General features: G+C 42.4%; 1 protein-coding gene across 4 annotated transcripts in view; it reads right to left on the bottom strand.

Moving 5' to 3' along the window:
- The window catches only part of MTMR11 (myotubularin related protein 11), a 135861-nt gene that overhangs the window by 102133 nt on the left and 13889 nt on the right, over positions 1-19839 (bottom strand). For all 4 annotated transcript variants that reach the window (XM_069218235.1, XM_069218233.1, XM_069218236.1 and 1 more), the window contains exon 2: positions 9167-9239. In XM_069218235.1, the coding sequence (XP_069074336.1) occupies positions 9167-9239 (73 nt within the window). The remainder of the gene's footprint in view (positions 1-9166; positions 9240-19839) is intronic.

Here is a 19839-nt window from a genome sequence, read left to right as displayed (position 1 = left end):
ACGCGCTTTCCAGAAGCGAAACTCGAAACAAAAGAGGTTTTCTTGTACTCTTTCTTCACAGTGCATTTATTGTTTAGTAACGACGGATCACGTTGCTATGGAGACAGTATGTACAAACCGAAAAGACACAAATCATGTTCTGAATGCCAGCAATGAAAATCAACAGTGTGTTGCAAGTTCTATTTGCTTATCACTGTTGTTGCTCAAAGGCTGGAACGTAACCAAAAAAGAGTGACAAAATAAATTATTTCAAAAAACAATTCCTGCATTGTACTATGCTGCCCGGAAAAAAATATTGCCACTAACTGTGGACCGAGTATATTGCCTCACCCACCCGGTTCTGTTCTCTAAGGTGCACACCCTTAGGCTGGTTTCCTCTGCTGAGTCATGCTTCTTCTCTACAAGCGACTGACTCTACCCCAGCCCTACTGGCCTTTCAAATGTCTCAAGCCTTTCAGTGTAGACCAGGCAACCCCTCCTGCCTCGCCCCTTCCTATAGTAAACATTCCTTTCACCAGTGCTTAATTTGTAAAAGAAAGAGTGCCAGGTTCAGAAGTCTGCCTCAGCACTACAGAAGGTTTTGGCACCGAATACCAAGGCTGCGTAATCTTGTTTCCACCTCATGTCCCTTTAATCCACCACCAGACACTCCCTGCCCCTTTATCCTACACTTGCAGGTTCTTTTTCATTCTTACTTTCTTCCATGTCACTGTTTTTATATCTTTTTATTTCCCCTTCTTTCCCATTTGTATGTTTTAATATTTCTTGCTCCTGGACAAAGTCTGTTGAATTAAAAATAAGTGGTAGTGGGCCCCACCTGCAACCACCGCCTCAAATTAATCATTGCATTTCACTAAACTCACCCCAAGAGCTTCGAAAAGCACTAATGACGCAAGGTGGAGCCAATGGCCGTGGTCTATTATGCATCAAAGACCCCCAGACGCTGCTCCAAACTGCAGTCGTGCGAGCCCTCCCTGTGCATCACTGTAAATGTATGCCCGTGTTTTGAGGTCCTGTTGAGGCCTCACAGTCACTGGGACACCAGCCTTCTAGCCCTGGGCTTCCCTTTAAAGAATTCTATCAGGTGTGTTGGTCAAGTAGGCACAAGTGAACTGAACCAAGACTACCATTCCCAGAATGCACTTGGTGGAATGGCCCTCAACTGGAAACTGAGTCAAGGCATATGGAGTCGTCTGATAATGTTACAATTGTTCCCAAATCACTTCAGTGTACTTACATTTTCGCACCTCGAGCCATGCCACATACTGTAAGTGTTCATTTCTTAGTCACTTTACGGGTTATGCTATGTAATGGGACACTTATATAGTGAACTTCTAGTGTGTGTAGAGTCCTGAAGGTGTCTGGAATCTGGGTGCCTTTTACAGTTCTGGGATTCTCATTGACTGGAGTCAAGGTGGTCTGTTGACATTGTAACTGGTTGGGTGTTTTGATTTATTAGAGGGGCCATATTGTGCCTGTGTTATCATCCTATTGGTTTCTGTCGTTATAACCACCAGGCATGAACATGAAGTGCACATTGAGTTTCACAACTGAAACCCTAAGAGCCACCAACTGGAAGATCTACCTCCTGGCTCCAACCTTCTCACATCTATCCTGGTTGCCTTACCCCCGCCCTCCACTTCAAACCCTGGCTATTTGCCTACCAACACAGGAAACTCTCAATTTACCGGGTCTTAATGCAAGTGGCCTATCAGTCTGTGCTCTCCTCTCATCCTGGTCCTCATTTCCGAGTTTATAATGGGCTGACCGTGGCTACAAATCCCAGAATGCAAAGAAAAAAAACGAGACAACTCGAGCTGTTCAGGGATAGGTCTAAGAAATCTAGGAGCTCAGTAGGACAGTGGACTTCATCCAACCAGGTCAGGGTTGCATCCCTCTGTCTGAATAAATCACAGCAGAGGTGTTCAATGTAGGTTCATGAAGGCAGAATCCATGCCAGACTTTCATGATAACCACTGACTGTGTAAACCATTTATGTGTAGATTAATAGCATGTTACTTCATCATATGTGGAGATCCTCAAAATGCGCTCAAATGATGGTACCACTGGACACCTCTGTAACAGGTAGCCTACCACAGAGTAGAAGGTACAAGTGAAGGACTGATGGAAAGGCAGCCGGAGGAAATGCAAATCCAGTGTTAGTGGGTTCAAGCGTGTGTGGGGGGGTAGGGCAAAGGCGAGTCTGTGCATGAAGCTCTATATTTCTTAAAAGAAAGTCCTTTACCTCTAATGCGCCAGCCAGTAGGCCTAAGTGCTGCAAACACATGGCAGCTGCTTCACCTTCACCCAGCTCTCTACATATGCCAGGGGTCAAGGTCGGGATTTCATTGGGCGGCAGCCATCTTGGAGTGCTAGGCCGACCCACAGCCTGCAGTATCAAGCACTTCAGTGACCCATCAGGTACCCCTCAGTGGTTAATCGATGAAAATAGGACTCCAAATTGTCCTTGACCGCCCTTGGCAACGGTGTTGAACGACAGGCCGAGCTTTACAGGAAGTAGTTCTGGTGGACCAGGATTCAGAATAATGTTAAAGAACAATAGTCAATAAAGCCAGATAGAGCAGTTCCCTGAATTGAAATAGCTCTTTCAATCACTTTAAAAATGGACTAAAATAAAAAAAATGTGTGCAGCTAACAAATCAAGGCCACAGTAAATCTATTTGTAATGGAGACATGGCTTGAAATAGGTTCGGTCAAAGATAAGCCATATGGAGGAAAGGTTAAAATGGGGAGCAAGACTGTGTGATGCTGTCAAGCCAAAGTTAGTGCTACAATGCTCTTCAAGATCCTGAACTAAGGTTTTTAATGTTTAGTGCCCAACCACACAACAGAAGTCCACCTCACAACAGGAATCTCCACTGCTACTTAACCTCAATCCCTAAGGAAAGACCAACCATGTAACCAGCAGACCCACTCTGGGGCAAGAAGCAGTGCCTTACCAATGGAATACCAGCTCCGCAACATAGCAGGAAGACCAACCTCCTGACGTGGATGCTAGGCTTTGAAGATAACGATGGCAAGAAGTTCCAGATCAACAGATTTTCACGAATTCGACATCTCTTCCAAGGGTCATGATAACCAGAGAACGATAGCAGGGGCTATTCAGGCACGACAGGACCAGGCTCCAAGAAAAGTACAACTTAGCTGAAGGTTTCCTGTCAAACTGCAGAATGAGGGTGCACACATGCACTGACATCCATACGGGACACATATAGAGGTATTCCCAAATGAATGCATATACATAGGAAACAGTTGTGTGCATGGGAGCATAAAGGAGTTTACGCAGGATGCGCCGTCTGGCACAGTACAGATAGAGAGACGGGGGCGGCTGCAGGGAGGGTGTAGGAGTTTCATATCGGCAGCGGCAGGCAGTGGAAACAGCACTCGATGGGTACAATGAGCAAGAACCCTGCGATGAATGAATGGGTGGAATACAGATTATCAAGCACAAGAATATCGCAGTATAATAATATCGTAGACAAAGTACCGAGGGACAAAATATAATAAGTTAGGCGATACAGAGGATGTATAGATTTATAATTTTTAAATCCACATCTATGTAACTTGAAGGTATGAATGTAGACGTGCAGCGTAAAGTATAGAAAATCTACACATACTTACCTTTCAAAATTTTGCCTCTCGATATTCTGTCTACAATATTAAGGCCCCACAATATTCCCTACCAGATATTTAGGGCGCAGACCCAAGGAGTGGATTAGACTGTCGCCCGGGATGGCATGAGATGTTGCATGATGGGTGACTGCAGGAATCACGATGCCCAGCAGGGGATAGGGATCCGAGGACTGCCAGGAGAAAAGAGACATTACATTCGCCCTTATTGTACTGACTCAGATGTTTCCTTCACTACTCTACCCACCGACAATTACTCAGAAAAACGGACAGTAGTCTGATCACAATAACACCAAGGTGGCATTATTACCGAAAGCCATGCTGCACCCAGCCAAAGTCAATAACATACCAGAAGCACTGTGTACTTTAGCCAGGGACAAGCAACCCACTGCTATGCTAACAGGGCCTGGTGACCTCAAATCTGCTCCCTTGAAGCAGCTTCTATGTGCTACAGAGAACATGTGCCCTTATGAGCTCAGTACACTCAGCAACCCCGAGGTCGACTGGACTAAAGAGAAAATGGTGGACGGCGGCGTCTTTACGACCAGCATTGCAAGAGAGGATTTCTTCTATGTTTCGTGAAACACCACACTTTACCAAATTCTGAAATCCAGAATAATGTTTTTATCAAAGTTACACGTATTTATCAAAGTAATTTTAAAACTTCACCTTGGCAAGCTGTTAGGGTCTGTTAGAATATTGTGGGTACAAATACTGACCTTCAAAAATATTGCATCCTGATGGTACATTTATACAGGAAAGTATAGATTTACTATTCTCAATTCGACAACTGCATACCTTTAAGATATATACATACATATATTTACACGTAAATACATGTTATATATTTTTTTTCACTGAAGGAAACCAAAGGTAAAAGGAACATTACAGTAAGGTGAAAATGTCAGTTAAAACATACCATATTAAATTAACAAAACCACTGAAATGTATCAGTTGTAGTTATCTCAGGTACCTGTAACTTGTGCCCTAAAGTAACTATAAATCGCTCCCCCGACAAACAGCGTTATCAATGATGTCATTTCAGATGCTGCAGTCATGTTAACAATGATGTCATACAAAATGTCATGAGTGATGTAACATGAGCGGTAATAAGCAGTGCATGGCGGGTGCTAGTTAAAGTTGCTTTACGGCTCTAGGGGATGGTGTCCCCAGGGCCTTTCCAGGCTCGGCAAGAGGTGCAGTGCGCCTCCTCCCCCTTTCACATTAATGGGAATGTGTCCCTGGGGTCCACCCAGAGGCTCAGGGAGAGGGGCTATGTGCCTCATTCCCTTAATTATTTTGTTGTACCGCCCCCCCCAGGCACTGTCTCACCACAATGGGTATTTACTTTTGTAGCACAAGAGCTTTTTTTAACAACAACAACAAAAAAAAAAACTTTTGCCACCAGTCCTCTGCGAATTCATGACGACATTAAAACAAATATTTTTTTGACCCTGGAGGGGTCCCTCTGGGACTCGCCTACCAGGCATATGGGGGCAGGGTATCACTACTCTGCCCCTTAGATCTTTTTTTTTTTTTTTTTTTTTTTTTTTTTAAACAAGACTTGGGACTGAGTCCCAAGTTCTATGATGGCTGCCACCACATTGTTCCTATATTGTGGCACCCAATCAGACTTCCTTTCTAGATGAGTTGTATCGTCTGCAGCATGTAATATACAAAGTTTTTTATGCCTTAATTGCTCAAAAGCTACTGAACAGATTTACACCATATCACAAAAAGTACGCTTTCTGGACCAAGATATTGCTTTCTGCTAAATTTAGTGCAACATCCATTTAGCAATTTCTGCTGTAGCTCTTCAATTTTCCTATTGAAAAACGAATGAGAAAAACATGTTGGGGCCCTTATATATATATATATATATATATATATACACTTTGCATTATCTGCAAATGTAGAATAGGTCTGCAAAGTTTTGTGGAGATTGGTCAAACGGGTGCAAAATCACACATGCATTGGAAGACTGGAGAATAAATACAGTTAATGGATTGGGCCTCTTCCGGCCCTGTAACTGAGAGAGATGTGTTTAGGCTGTTCAACAGCCTTTTTCAATTTAAAAAAAAACTCAATTTTAATGACATAATCTATACTCCAGATTATCATGAACATAAACAACATACTTCAAAATATTGAATAACATTTTATCTCCTCTTTGGTCACAAACCAATATGCACTATCAGCATGATAAATCGTGTCTACTTATACAGTTAATGCTATAAAATCACAGCCTCTGAAAATAAATATATTTGAAACATTTCACAAGTGACGGGATTACAAAAAATGGAAGTCATGCAATAATGTTTCAAGTCCATACATCTGCAACCTATTAATATAGATGCAATGTTGCCAATAATGCTCTGCATATATGTATAACCCCACTGCTAGGAGTCTCAATTACTTGCCCTTTTGGTCTTATCTAATGAGCGTCCTTCATGTAATGATATCAGCGTTCGTGACTGGTAAATGTCAATTAGAGATAGCTGATCTTGCGGAGCGTGTCACCTGCCAATCATGGGCCTCCAGGCCCTGTCACACATCTATAAATATGGGGGTTCACTGGCAGTAATCAAGTTGTCCCAAATAAATATATTCACTGTGTTGACGTCGGTACATTTAAGTATCATACAGCGGCCAGGAATCCCACCTTCCATATGCTTAGAAGAAAAGATTCTTGCTGCGGAAAAGGGCACTCTCTTAGCAAGTTGCAGGGTCAGGAGAAGCCCTTCCCATCCAAAAGTTAAAGTCTCCATCCCTCACCGCTAAGCGAAGCTTACGCAGTCCCCCGCTCCAGATCTCCGGTAGCATCCTGAGTGAGGGGAGGCTTAACGTGGGGGGGACAAAACTCTCGTCCAAAGAGTCTCCAGACGCCCACGCCGAGTCTTATATATACGTGTATTTAAAACAGGACATAGGAACCAACTCTGTAGTTATACGTTATAAACGTTATCATTTCACATGTTTTAAGTCATATTATATTCAAAGGAATAACCACTGCATGGTAGAGTGAGGAGTTATAGTTAATGTAGTGTGGAGAGTGAGGTGAGAAACCTGTACGGAGGTGCGCAACATAGTAAATGGTAGGTGGTACGTAAATTATAAATGTAAGTTATAATTGGTGGGGCATAAATTATAAATTGGAGTTGTAACTGTAGCATTTGTAATGCTTGTATAGTTTGAGCTGGGTCTGTATATATATATATATTCGTTTTTATGATTACGCATTTCTTATTGAATGTTTGCCACTGGTTTCAAAGCTTGCATTTCACACAAAAAAGAGGTCCAACTCTGAATTCTTTGCCATAATTAACAGTGCTGAATTTATTTGCTGGATATTTAGATTCCCTAAATGAATTTAAAGGTTAAACCCAGCATTTCCGCTTTCTTTCAGTGCTGGTAAAACAAGCGCTTCACAACGAAAGTGCTGCTCTTAGAACATTATTCAACTCACCTGACAAGCTCACCTCTGCAGGCCCACCCTTGCAAGGCTATATCAATGAATGTGACACGTGTTTCACTCTGGTTAGAGTTCACCAGGGCGGTATACCTTTGTTCAGGCACAGGGAGCACCAAGTAGAAGTCAAGACCATACCCCTTCAGGCTTAGAGTGCTGCATATAAGGCTTTTGTCATTTTTCAGCTCTAAGTGGATGGCACTTGCTAATCCACTGCTTCAAAGGGAAATCATAGTACCAGAAAGATAGCTGTAAAAGAGAGGCACTGCCTTCCTTTGTCAGTGTGTCCATTATGCATTAAATCATTCTTAGTGAAAGCTGATCACACTGAGGAAATGTGTGCTACTGGTTAAGCTTTGACATCGAGGCCTCGAGACCCTCATTTTAATTCTGGATTTGAAGCATGTTAAAATACTTTGTGGTTTTGGACATATCACCACATGCTTCCAATTGTAAATATGTGTAATATAAAAAATAGCAGTACCAAGTTCTGTCCAATTTACTTATTCCCTTAGAAATATTGATAGCATAGTATTGCTTTCTGGTGCAAGCACATTTTTTCTGTAATAACTCTTGAGCTGCATTTGACATGTTACCGCTGCTGAGTAGTTCTGGCACCAAATGTGCCTAAACGCTGGCAGTGCCATTTGGTCGTAGGAAGTGCCTCCTTGTACTATCGGGCGAAGGGTTTGATAGGATGGGTAGATCGTTGTTTAGAAAATGCCACCTTGTCTAAGGCTGAATAAAACCACTTCTACTTACATGGTGTACTGTATTAACCTACATTACTATAAAGACTGGAAATAGATGTTCCTGTTTACAAAGTCAGTGGTACCCTTTTATGGTTAAAAAGGCCCAGTAAGGATTCAAACAAATAGCTCTGTGGTCACACAAAGGCTCTCATTCCAAAGGCTTCAGTAAAACCAAATAGCGCTTGGTAGATCTATTGAGGGGTGCGGAATGAGGAGATATAGTGCACTGGGTAAATCCTACACCCCCGGTATCTGTTTTTGCCTGGTGAGGTTCTAACCCTCAAAATATCTTGGCTCTTACAATGGGACCCAAAGTGCATTCCAATGAATGTGTTTGGCCACTGAGGCATGTGACTGGCCAATCAGTCACCTTCATTAGCCAACAGGAACCTTTTCATTTAAAAGTTGGCACCTTTTGGGGAACTGGAACAGTTTTCTGGTCTATGAATTGTAATGTAATTGAAATACATGTGCAAGCATTTTCTGATAAAGACAAGAGGTCACGTGTGCTGCCTAGCTGCATTTCTGCGCAGTTATGTTTTTGATGGCGTGCCAGTGGTCTCTGAAGAGATCACAAACATCTGCCATCCAGAAGTCTCCCAATTCTTGCAGCTGGCTTCCATAGAGACTCCAAGTTCTGTTGCAAATTAGCATAGGCCATGCAAAAATGCTCAGAAGCTGGAGCCAAAATATTTCCACAATGGAAATATTTTCCATTCCACGGACGTAACTGACAGAGTCCGGCCCAATGTCTGAACAAACAATAGGCCCATAAGAGCGTCAGAGGCTGGGTAAAGTCTATGGCATGAATGTTCAGCCAGGTCCAGGTGCGTCAACTGCGTGCCAGGTTTTAAGGATAGCACTGTCTATTAAAATTGTTTCCATTTAGATTAACCTCACTTACATTTATTTTATGTGAATATCTGGAATAGAAGTAGACCTCCCGAAGGGGCCTACCGCTCTACTAGAATGGCTGTCTAAAGTAGTTCCAAGAATCCGGATCCATTACAGATTTTCGGGATAACCACTCACTATGCAAATGAGTTTCCCATGGATTTATTGTATGTAGATGTATCTTTTGTAAATATCCTAAATATGTGACATTGACTCACCCTTACTGTTCTACGTTGGATTCCCAGCAGCTAATGTATTGGTGCAGGAAAGTATATTGAGCGACAAGATGGGCAGGCAAGCACCATAAATTCAATTTCCCTGAATGACTGTGATTATTGGCATAGGTATAGACAAAAATAGGAGACATTCTGGTGACACACCCACACTCACATGTCCTTACCTGGCAAGCACTTGAATGCAAGGTTCCTGGATTTCTGTTCACTGATTTCAGGGATCTTTGTCCCTTTCGGGGGCTGTTAAAATAAGAGAGACAACACGGTTATCCGATATAGTTGTTCCCTTCTCCATTCACATCTAATGTCATCATTAGGTGGTTTTTGTAAAGTGCAATGTCTGGCAAAGCCCTAGCATTGGAGCTAGCTTGGTTATGTTAGTTTGCGGAGTGCTACGTTTATGATTCTTGGTGCACACGCAATGGTTTCCATTTCTCCCTGTCCTGGTCGCTGTGGGTGTCTACCTCTCTCAGTGTATGTGTTTATGAGGTATTTGGGCAGAGCAAACCAAGCTGAAAGGCAGCAAAGCTCTGTTAATGGTCAAAGAAAAACATGCAATCAGTGACCCACAATCCCAGTGTACGGGTGTCTGTGCGCTGGTGCCCATGGCGTCTGTCCCATAGTCCAAGTTTCCTTGTTTACATGTTTGTGTCTCCCATGCCTTTGGCCCCAGATTATATGCATTCTTCCATTTTGCCACTGTATCAACCTAAATCACCTTGTTCCGCTGTCATGGATGTCAATTCTCCAAGATGCCAGAGTAGTGGAAGTGATATCACACACCATTTTATCTTTATTTTCACTAACACACAAGCTTACACAAACACACATTCACACACACACTCTCTCTTTTACATAAACCCACTCTCACCTGCAAGCATGCACACAACGTACATTTAAAAGTGTTTTTTCCTTACCTCGGCTACCAAGGAGGGTCATATTCCAGCAAACTGTACTCCATTTTTTATTACACTAATAGTTTGATTAAAAACCTGATTGAAAACAAGGAAGTGGAGCCCCAAACAATGGCCATAAGGACAAGCTACCCAGGTGTTCCTGGCACTGATTATACCACCTCTGAGAACATGGGTCGCATATGCAGTGCCAAGGGTCGCAAGGGGCAAGCTGGGAGTCGCTGCTTTCTATCAGATTTTTTGGATTACAACTTCTTGCAAAAAGCAGACTATTACCTGCTGTTTCCTTACAGAAAAGACAACTTAACAATTTAGTATGTTGAACTTTTAACTGTAAATCCAGAAACTCAATTGTTGATGCTTGCATGTGACCCGTAAAATTAAGATTCAATGAATTATCATTCAATTTCTTAACAAATTCAAGGACCTCATTCATGTTGCATCTCCAAATACAGAAGATATCATCTACATATATATTTCATTTAGCTGGTAAATTCAATTGTCCCGGTTTATTGATTCCTCAATGTAATTGGGAATTTTTTTTAGGGAACTAATGATACAAGGCGCATTAGCTTGGCAAATGAGTATTATAATATGACATTGAGTTGTGAAGAATTGTTTATTATTCATTAATAATATTATTATCTTTAATATGGTAAATCTGTACTTATACTCTCATACATGTGATATTACAATGACATATGAAGGAATAATAAGGCCATTTAATTTTCAATATGGAATTTGAAAATAGTAGATATGTCTACATAAATTTGAGAGGTTATAAATATGGCTGACAATTTTGAAAAGTCTAATATGGATTGATTGTCCGTTCTTCATGTCTTAGGAGCACAGTAAATTTCATAGAAGCGATTTAAAAAGTGAAAATCGCAATACAGTTACTTATAATTATTGATTTCTAACTCTGCTCTTAACATGTTTAGTTGCAATAGTGAAATGACATAACGTTAAGGCCATTCGATATGGTTTCACAATTGGGGATAGGGTTATAAATACAATTTCTCTTTGCTTAGAGCAAAGAGAAATTGTAGTTCGGAAACAGACTTTCTAGTAGAAAATTAAACAATGAAAGTGAGATTTATTGAGAGAGGTTACTCCCCAAAGAGTATCGAGAAGGCATGTAATAAAGTCAAGAGTGTTAACCAAGAGAAACTGTTAATTTCGAACAAGAAGAAAAGTGATGATTCAACCAGCGAGGTTTCTCACTACCTTTCACAATAAGGCATGGGAAGTAAAACATAGTCTAAGTAAGCATTGGGAGATACTCAGAACAGAGGAACATTTGATCAAACATATTGGGGAGGTACCACAGATTACGTTTAAAAGATGCACTTCTTTGATAGATAAATTATGTGAAAGCTCGGTAAGATCTAAAGAAAATATCAGACAAACAACTATAAAAGGTTTTTCACATGTGGCACATGCAGAGCCTGTAAATACAGCAGCGGCTGCAAAGAAATCCGATTATCTAAAGAAAGTTGACCTTCTACTATAAGAAAACATCTTACTTGCAACTCTGAATATTGTGCCTATGCCCTAGGATGTCCATGTGATATGTATTATATTGGCAGTACAATTCACAGAGCCAAAAAACGAGTACTTGAGCACATGAGAGCCATAGTTAATGAGGATAAACAATATCCAATTGCTAGGCATTTTGGATTATACCATCATAAAAACAGTAACGTATTAAGGTTTTGTGTTATAGACAGTATCCCTAACCGGGTAAGAGGAGGCGACAGAGTGCAGGAATTAAGAAGATTAGAGTCAAAACTTATTATTAAGTATAGGACTTTGCACGCAGGAGGATTACATTTGGACGAGGAATTGTCAGTGCGTTTAGGAGAATTAATGGAATGCAAATTGTACTTTATGCTTATATGACAATAGTACTGACAGCTTAACCCCTCCCCCTTTTTAGATATGTAGTGTGGGTTTTAGATTGTATTATCTATGTGATGTGGGATGTGTACATTTTAGGATTTATTTTTTTAACTGTCTTTATCATATGTCTTTCATTGTATATTTATAGGGAGAAGATATATCAGAGAAAGAAGTAAATGAATACAAGAAAGCTTGATATATTTAGCCCTTTAAGGTCCCAGGAAAATAGAAAACAGCTACATAAAGCTGCACCCGCCTTGACATAAGTATTGTTTGGAATTGAGTGGGTTATGGACCCACTTGAGCAGAACTGGTATATATTTCATTTAGCTGGTAAATTCAATACGTATTGGTTTATTGATTCCTCAATGTAATTGGGATTTTTTTTTTAGGGAACTAATGATAAAAGGCGCATTAGCCTGGCGGATGATATTGAGTTGTGAAGATATGTTTATTATTCATTAATAATATTTTTATCTATAATATGGTAAATCTGTACCTCTACTCTCATTCATGTGATATTACAATGATATATGAAGGAATAACGAGGCCATTTAATTTTCAAAATGGAATTTGAAAATAGATATGTCTAATTAAATTTGAGATGTTATAAATATGGCAGATATAATTTTGAAAAGTCTAATATGGATTGATTGTCCGTTCTACATGTCTTAGGAGCACAGTAAATTTCATAAAAGCGATTTAAAAATTGCAATACAGTTACTTATAATTATTGATTTCTATCTCTGCTCTTAACATGTTTAGTTGGAATAGTGATATGACAATGTTAAGGCCTTTCAATATGGTTACACGATCGGGTATAGGGTTATAAATGCACATCTGATGTTATAAAATGTCTGATATGTTTTCTAAAAAGTAGGACATTGTTTGATAGTCAGTTGTTGATGTTTATGAGCACATTAAGTTTTTGCATAGGTTATTTCAGTGAAATGGAAAAATGACTAACCAGACCCGCGATCGATCAAGGAGCGAGGACTCTGAAAAGCGCTGGGTTGAATATGTTGCTGCAAACTTCAATAAACTACGCTGTGTGGGTTTGAGCCACGTTTGGTCATCTTCTTTGCGCTATACTTTCGCTTTGAGGTGACGTGGTTTGTTGGATGTTTAAAGGGTTCACGACCCTGCCGTGAACTCGCCGATTTTAAGTGGCTGAGATTTAGCTACAAGAACTTTGTGTGGATATATATATCACCAAATGTCAATCGGAATGCAGAAACTATTACGCAGCGGTCCCAGTCGGGTTCCGGAAGACCCACATATTCAGAAATGTTTCCTCAAAGATAAGGAAATGCCAGGACACCTTCATGATGCTGAAAATCCTTTATTCAGGAAAAAAGGTTTCCCCTTTTTCCTGAATAAAGGATTTTCAGCATTGTGAGGTGTCCTGGCATTTCCTTATCTTTGAGGAAACATTTCTGGAGAAAAGAAAAAAAAAAATATATATATATATATATAGATACACACACATACACATACACACACACACATACACCACATTATAAATATATAAGCCACCTTAGTCCAGATCCACCTGTGCCATGTACATCCTCTATTAAGACAATGACTTGTGTTCCGTTTCTCGTTTGCTACTATTGTGGTGAGATAGGGAGCTTATGTAGTTTTGTTATGCAAAAAGAGAGTAAGAAAGGAGTTAGCAGGAATTTAGTGTTGGGGTATCGCCAAGTCTTCCTGCTGAACTCCTCCTGCCTCCCCTTCATTCAAGCATCAAAAATGGCCTGAATGGTTGCCTACATTTTGGTTGCCAACTTAACAGTTATATCCCTTACCTTCGAAGATTTTATTTAATAACCTGTTCAGGGAAATATGTGTACATGGATAGTTGCAGCCCCAACCACTAGAGGACCAGCACACTCGGACACACCTCCAGATCAATAGTGGCTTGCAGATTGATAAGGCATGACTCACACTGCGCTGTCTAGAAATAGCGGTTATTGTCACTCCTCGCTATTCACATTAGTTCTGAAGAGTTAAGCTGGGTGCTAACTAATGCGCATAGCTGCATTTCCCACTGTTCAGTTCTGCTCAATCCATCTGATCCCTCCCTTGATGTGACTCCTTTTGTGTCTCCCCCCCCCCCCCTTTGTTGTATTTCTCATCTAGTCTCTCTCGATCCTGGTCTTTCGGTGGTCTTTATATGCAGATCCGGTGCTGGTTTTGTGGCATACCCGAGGCAAATTACAGCATACGATTTAAACTGAAGACCTAACCATGAGAATCTGGACTGAAGTCATTGTGCCTAAGGAATCAGTCTGGGCTGTCTACCAACCTGTAGGACTGCCTCTTTCGCTCACCCTCCTTTTCCTCACCCACTATTCCCCTTACTTACAATCCTTGGCCTAGTTCATGGCGGGGCAGCTGACCTCTAGGGGGAGATGGAGGGACTGGCCTCAGCATCCTCATGTTTGCATTACAGAGTCCTTGACACTATTTCAGGTTCAAGAGTTTTCTAGGAGTAGTTATTGCTGTTCAGAGAGTCTAAAGACAAAAAAGTTTTGCTGCAGGCCCAAGAGATCTTTAAGGAGGTTGTGACGCATACTGGATACTAGAACTCCACAGTGGAAAAAAATTTCAAACTAGCCCCACACTGAAGGAAGTCTTAACAAGATCAGGGCCAATGGGGCATTCATGGATGGGCCATGGCAGCCCATTCAATTCGGTATTTAGCTCCCTAGTCTGCAGGCCATCAGAAAAATACCAGAGTGGCAGAACGGTCAGACTGGCTCTGAGTAATATCAGTTAACTCTTTTGCCCTTCGCCATTCACTGCAGATACTCCTGTAATTGAGATGAATGAACCCCCCCTCCAGAACAAGGGAATCGCTTTTGTGCTCTGTTAATAAAGAGAGGGATCTCAAGCAGATACAGCTGAACAGAAACCCCTTCCTTCATTTAACCACTGAACCACCACCAAAGTCATGGCACCATCTGGATAACAGCCAACAACCAACGAAGAGGCTATCTATGGGGGCGAGGTGTGGGGGGTGTCCGGGGAGCTCTGTGAATGTATGGGGGGCAGACCCAGTTTTTGCCTGCTCAGAACCTACTATGCAGCTCTCATTCATCTAATCCAGTTTCAAAAAAAGAGGTGACAAACCTATTTATTCGGACGTCATGTCGACTCTAAATCAGGAGCGGCTCGTGGCAAGAAGAAGGGGTGGGCCAGTGTGCAGGGTAGGCGGTGGGGGGAATTAAAATCAAATGTAAGTTATTTTTTTTTAAACTACTTACCTTAACACCGCCCGCCACTCCGCTCCTCTGTCTACTCGCTGCAGGCACAGGCTCCCAGCCTGCCCTGCGGCCAATCCTGACGCTGATCAGGGCAGTGTCAGGATTGGCTGGCAGCGCCCAGCCAGTGCTCTCCCAGGTAGACTGGGAGCCTGTGCAGACTCTCCCCTGCCTGGCAACTGTATCGCTGGGCTGGAGAGAGCCTACTGCACATGCGTGTTTGGCCGGCCCGAGATGGCTGGCCGAACATACATGCTCAGTGACGAGGAGTGCCCTGCACCTTTAAAAGAAAACGGTAATAAACAAAGTTTATCGTTGTTTTCTTTTAAAGGTTTTGCAGCTGCCGTTGCCAGCAAGGGGGCGACGCTCCTCCGCCCTACTGGAGGGGCCGCCCCTGCTCTAAACGAACCATCAGAACTTCATTTCACCACATCTATTTGGCTACTAGTCTTTTACCTTTGTTGGTTCTCCACCCCCTGCACCGCCTTCAACCTCTCTCCAAGATGCTTCCCCGAATTACTCTGCCTCCCCGTGCCCTTTTACCCCACCCTCAGTGCAACAGCAACTCCATAATATGATGCTGGCCGTGATCTGGTGGCTAAACACTAAAATGTCTTGAATTCCTCTGTACACCGAAGAACCTCCCTACTTAGCTCCTTGTGAGGGGCGCCTTATTCAGCACACTGGCGTCTTCTAGGAGCAACACATTCTATAAAAATGCAAACAAAAATTAAAAATGCCCCCCACCTCTCTGGAAGCAGAGTCGATATTATGGCTGGCAAAAGTTAATGATTGCTGTTGATGGTCTCTCAAAACAATCACCACCCCAGCAAGCAGACTCTTCCTGCTTCACCGGGGATGATGTTCGTAAAAGCTGCCATTATCTCCAAATTCTGGGGGCGATGAACTACCAAGTGGCGGCAGTCACTGACTGACAACACTGGTGAGAGGGGCCTGACAGGCAAGCTTGGGAAGTAATTGCTGACTTCAGTGCCTGGTTCGGAGTGGGGGAGCACACTCCCCTGCCAGCCGCTGTGGTTAAATACCTTATAATTAGGACCTCGTGAGGGAGTAACAGCACGACTGATAGTTACCCATTATGTCTCTCTAAATATACAACTGGTTTCTTGCAAACTTTACAGAAACCCTATGCTTGAAAAATTGTTCTTTGAAGCTATAAATACACCAGACACACCCTACCCTCTCCCACATCTGCTGCATGTTCTTTTTATTTTCTATACGTTTTCTTCGAAAGTATCTATGAAACAGTATGTTGCTTCTACGTGGAAGAACCCATCACCTAGAAGGAAATGACGCACATCCCATGCTCTGAGAAAAAAATGGATATGCAGCGCACGTGCATCAGGCCAAAACCTTTTGCAGGTGGTAAAGTGTGCTAACAGGCCGAGGCACGTGTTTTATGCCCACCACGCTGGGTTCAAATACCGCCAGCGCACTTGACCAAAAATCTTGGAACGGGCACCAAATACATTTATCTACTAATCCCTCAAATTGAAACTATGTTTTATATATAAAAGAAAATGCAAATTGTGCGGTCTAGCAGCATACCAAAATTTATGTTCTCACCCAATCTCATTTTTTTAGGTCTGGCGTTAACTAAGTCCTTTTGATTTTATGACAATTACACATATAATACACTCATGTATATGAAGCCAGCCCTCTCCATTGATTGGTTTGTTTGTGTGTCATTCACATTTTTAGGTCTCGCCTAATGGACAGCAGAAGCTGCCTGTTTGCAAAAAGACCTGTTGTCAGCTTACAGTGAGCGTAGGACTGACCCACTGCTTACCATTGGTTGGAGTTAGAGCTACTTTCATTTGCTTGCTTTTTATTCCTTAGTTTGTTTGGGCGTGCCTTTCTCTTATGTTTGTCCCTCCCTGGAGCATGGCCGCATTACTTGTGGTCTCCACTCTTTACATTTTCTAGCACTCATTTGTTTCTTTTTTAAAAGCACTCCATGCTTTTCACAGCTGCCTACATCAAGTACTTATTTTTCCACCCTAGCGCTCTCCATTGCTCTCCGTCACCCATGTGCTTCTTCCCCACCCTCCTCTGTGTGAGCTCACCATCATGTGTTTCTGCCCCTGTGTTGCCTTCCGGCCTGTGCGCTTCTCCCGCCACAGATCCAGGTTCCTCTCTCTTGCCCATGTGCTTCTCTTTGCACCCACGCGCCACATTGGCCATGTTCAGTACTTGTCTCCCCACAGTCCATGTTGCTTCTGCTCCAGCAAACCGTGTTGCTTTCCCTATCTGCACCCTCCGTGTTGCTTCTCCCTGCCTTGTGTGTTGCTTCCCCCCCATCAATGTTGCTTCTCCCTGCTCTGTGCCGCTTCTGTTCCCCTGCCCTCTGGGTGTCGCTTCTGTCCCCCTTCCCTCTGGGTGTCGCGTCTGTTCCCCTGCCCTCTGTGTCGCTTCCCTCTATCCACTATCCTTATTGTTTCCTTGTGTTCTCCATGTTGGTTTCCTCACACGGTTTTAAAAAAAAAAAAAAAAATGCTTTTGCTCTACTTTTTAATTTTTTTTTACTGATCCACCAATTTGTAGGCATTCAAGTACATGGTGTGCACATCTACAAAAGGACAAGGATGGAGCCATCATAGGGTTTCTTTCTCTCCATTCTCTTTAGCCATGCTGCACAGAATAGGGATGCTGCACAGCACAGATTATAACTATTGGCTGTGCCAGCAGGTCCAAAGGCGAGAGCTATTAGCTTGGCCAGTTCTTGTTCTCCTAACCACTACACTAAAGATCATGTAGCAACTAGTGACTGCCTAACTTGAGTTATGAGCGACATCCTTCTGCTCTTCTCCTCGGAGCATTTCTGCACAGAAAAAGTAGCTCGGGACTATTATGGTAACATGGGCTTTTTGAGACATGAAAATATTTTTTTGCTTTCGCCAATGTTTTTATCTATATGGTTAAGGGCCTAGCAACTTACCCAATAAAAGTGTTTTGCAAAAACCATGACAAAAAAAATAATCATTGTAAAAGCCCAAAGACTAGCAACCAAAGCTGGGGCTCTTGGCCTACTGGGGATCAAGCCGCTCCCCAGTATTGTTCTCTGTATAAACACTGAATGGGCTGCTGCTCATGAAATAAAAATACACCTTGCAAAGCTCCTCGTGCCTAAATTTACATCAAACACCAGAAGTAATATATGCACTGAAGTACCCTGACTTTTATATGGATATTGCAACCAACACCGACGTTCTGTGACTGTACAGAAGCCCATGGCTGCATGCCAAGCACTGATAGATGGTCAAAGAACACCAAAGTCACTTTCAATATCCCCATAATGTAGGACGGTGGCGTTTTACCCTCTCATCTCTCCTTATCCACTATGTTGACTTGGGTTGCACTACAACATCCCTACATTTAAGAGGATGTGCTAATAAATCCACTGGTGGCATTTTGTCCAGTGTACCATTCCTTTGAAACTCCACCAGTGGCTTCTCGGCCTTCCTTAGCACTATTCCCCAGAAGTCATGGGATCTTCCATTGCAATCCAACTTTATTTAACAACAATATTTCACACCTTTGTCACATAAGTGATCTAACGAGCTTGTGCCTTGTCCCCGGTCACAGAAAAACGTACCTTGAGTCTAGGCGCTTGCGCTTCTGATGGCTGACCTCAGGATAATGTCAGTAAGGGTAGACCTCGTCCGTGACCCAGTTCCATGCATAGGCAGCTTACCGGGCCAAGCTTCTTGTTCGAGTTCTGCGACTTGTATTTTAGTATATCCCATTATAAAAATCAGGACTGCAAGTCCCAGAGTGCAAAGAAGAAAAACATGACCTGGATCAACTACATGGGCCAGGGAAGCTTGAGAGCTTTAAGGGTACTTCCGTCCTGGACGGTCCAACCACAAGAAACAAGATCCCTCAATCCCACAAACCACTGACACATACGTTTGAGACTAGTATATTGGTGGATGCCCCTCTCACAAACCTTCCTATTTGTAATTCTGAAATGGTCACAAAAACTTTTCTGACATACTGTAAAAAACCTTTTGTGGTCGCAAACTATGTGATATTGCATAGCTGGCGACTACAAGAGTGCTTTTTACCCCAGGCCCTTCATTCCAGTGGGCATCCCAAAAAAACAAAACTATAAAATAAATGTGTTTTGTCTGGTTGTCGATGCAGCGTGTTTGAAGTGTCGCGAGTATTTTCATACCCGATCTCCTAGTTTTAGAGAAAACAAGAATTATTGATGCAGCAGTCATTCCCTCACCTCACTCTCCCCTGTCCCAAGCCTCCCTCCAGCCTCAGATAGTGTATGGTAGCGCTTAGAGCTTACTTTAGCAAGTCTCACCCCATCGAGTGACAGGGCACAGTTTATTTACCATCAGCCAGTCAGCAAAAACAAACTAATCATTCTTCAGAGACACCTTATCTGCAGTTAATAATTAACAAGGAAAACCAGATACCCTCTGAGAAACTAGAAAAGTACATTGTGAGTCCAGAGATCGCCCGAAGGGGGCATTTTTTAGGCTACCAGGGTCATTTGCGGCTCACGAAGGTCATTCGAGGACTGCTTGCCGAGGTCACTTGTGATCGAGCATGAACTGTGAGAAGAGTTACTTGGAATAAGTTGCAAATATACTCGATCCATCCCTTCGAAATTCCATAAACAGCTCAGAGGGCTAATGCCACTGCAGGGTAGAATTGTGTGGTACCGCAAAGCCTGAGAATAGAAAGGACTCAGGTGTACACCCTAATAAAGCTTCACCACCT

The sequence above is a fragment of the Pleurodeles waltl genome, chromosome 12 (genome assembly GCF_031143425.1).
Source record: "Pleurodeles waltl isolate 20211129_DDA chromosome 12, aPleWal1.hap1.20221129, whole genome shotgun sequence".
NCBI lineage: Eukaryota > Metazoa > Chordata > Amphibia > Caudata > Salamandridae > Pleurodeles > Pleurodeles waltl.
The sequence above is the reverse complement of the archived record's forward strand: the minus strand, read 5'-3'. Positions and strand labels throughout refer to the sequence as shown.